The following is a 1373-nucleotide window of genomic DNA, read 5'->3' as shown; positions in this document are numbered from 1 at the left end:
ATAGCCTCCTGCCACACCAATCCTGCCAGGTGGGTGGGGCCCAACACGTGCTACATACAGCAAGGAATACTTGATATGCAACAATGAGCTTGCAAAAGCAAATTTAACTGCAAACTTGAGCTTCTGTACTTCACACTTGCTTAATATGAAACGTGGTACTTTCCCACTGGCGCACAAAGTAATGGTTAGCGCCAAGTACATCCGGGTAGAAAATGTATAACAACTGTACCATCCCAATACCAGGGACCGCACTCCTCTCAGAGTGTTGGTCCCTGCACAGGTATAATAAAGGACCCTTCAACTCTCCATACTTCTTGTCCAGTGGTCTCATTCGATCGCGCTACAACAACCCTAGATTCAGGAATCCAGGAATCCCTGAGGGCCCCCTCTAAAATAAGGGGGTGTCCGACCCCCCAAAGGGGCCCTCCACTACACCCTTGGGTAGAACTTGGTGCTATTTGACCAATCTGAGAAAGGAGCTCATGCGTCTCTCCAATTTCTAAGTTTGCAGACGACTGAGCCGTGGGAAGAACTCCGGGGAGAATGGCGAGTGGAGCCATCATCTACGTCCCGCCCAGCGGGGGCACCATCCAGGCAGGCCCGGGCTTCCTCCCGAGCAGCATCCCCCAGCAAGCTGGGACAGTGCCATATGTGCAGAACGGAGGCCAGCAGCCTGGGGGCTCCAGCAACCCGCCTCCGCAGAATCGTCCTACAGCCCTGGAGAAATTCCTCCAAGCAGAGACCAAGACTCTGGGGGTGAGTGTGTACAATCAGCTTAAAGGAGCCAGCACTTGTAGGCCACAACCGAGGAGCACAACAAGCCCAAAAGGCCTAGTCTGGCAGACATGCTATGCTTTCCATTTCTGGTTTGCTTAGCTTCAGAGCTGGAAACATTTGGGGCGTGTGGGTACATTCAGCACTTTAGGAAGGAGCCTTTGGCATGACCACAAAATGGCTGCCAAGGGAGGCTTGGCTGGCCAGAACAGAGAAGTAGCAGGCTCAAAAGACCAAGGGCACCAGGGGTTGGGGAGGGAGTTTGGGGCGTGCACCCCACACTGCTCTTTGGACCCACTGTTTACATGCTGACAGAAGACAAACTCTTCCCTGCTCCCTGTTATGTCCCACGGTTTTACAGATGAGATTACAGACCAGTTGGTATTTTTAAGAGAAGGTTTTTTATTTCCTGTATAGGGACGACACTCTCCCACAAGGATGGGATGGGTGCCGCGCCCTTTAGAGGGACAACGGAGTATTTATACCTTGTTACAAACAAAGGGAGAATTATTTTTGACAGCCTACGCAAGCGAGCTGGCATGCTACAGAGGTGAGACGGTTTTGCGGTTAGTCCATATTTTGATACAAAAGCGGAGCGG

The 1373-nt window shown here is 51.9% G+C and overlaps 1 protein-coding gene across 3 annotated transcripts in view; it reads left to right on the top strand.

Moving 5' to 3' along the window:
* Positions 1 to 1373, top strand: part of LOC123021268 (membrane-spanning 4-domains subfamily A member 15-like) — a 12066-nt gene that overhangs the window by 4604 nt on the left and 6089 nt on the right. For all 3 annotated transcript variants that reach the window (XM_044425904.1, XM_044425906.1, XM_044425905.1), the window contains exon 2: positions 505 to 756. In XM_044425904.1, coding sequence (XP_044281839.1) covers positions 544 to 756 — 213 coding nt within the window. In that variant the 5' untranslated portion in view covers positions 505 to 543. The remainder of the gene's footprint in view (positions 1 to 504; positions 757 to 1373) is intronic.

Source organism: Varanus komodoensis, unplaced genomic scaffold (genome assembly GCF_004798865.1).
Source record: "Varanus komodoensis strain SLA01 unplaced genomic scaffold, ASM479886v1 scaffold16, whole genome shotgun sequence".
NCBI lineage: Eukaryota > Metazoa > Chordata > Lepidosauria > Squamata > Varanidae > Varanus > Varanus komodoensis.
This window is presented reverse-complemented; position numbering and strand designations above follow the sequence as displayed.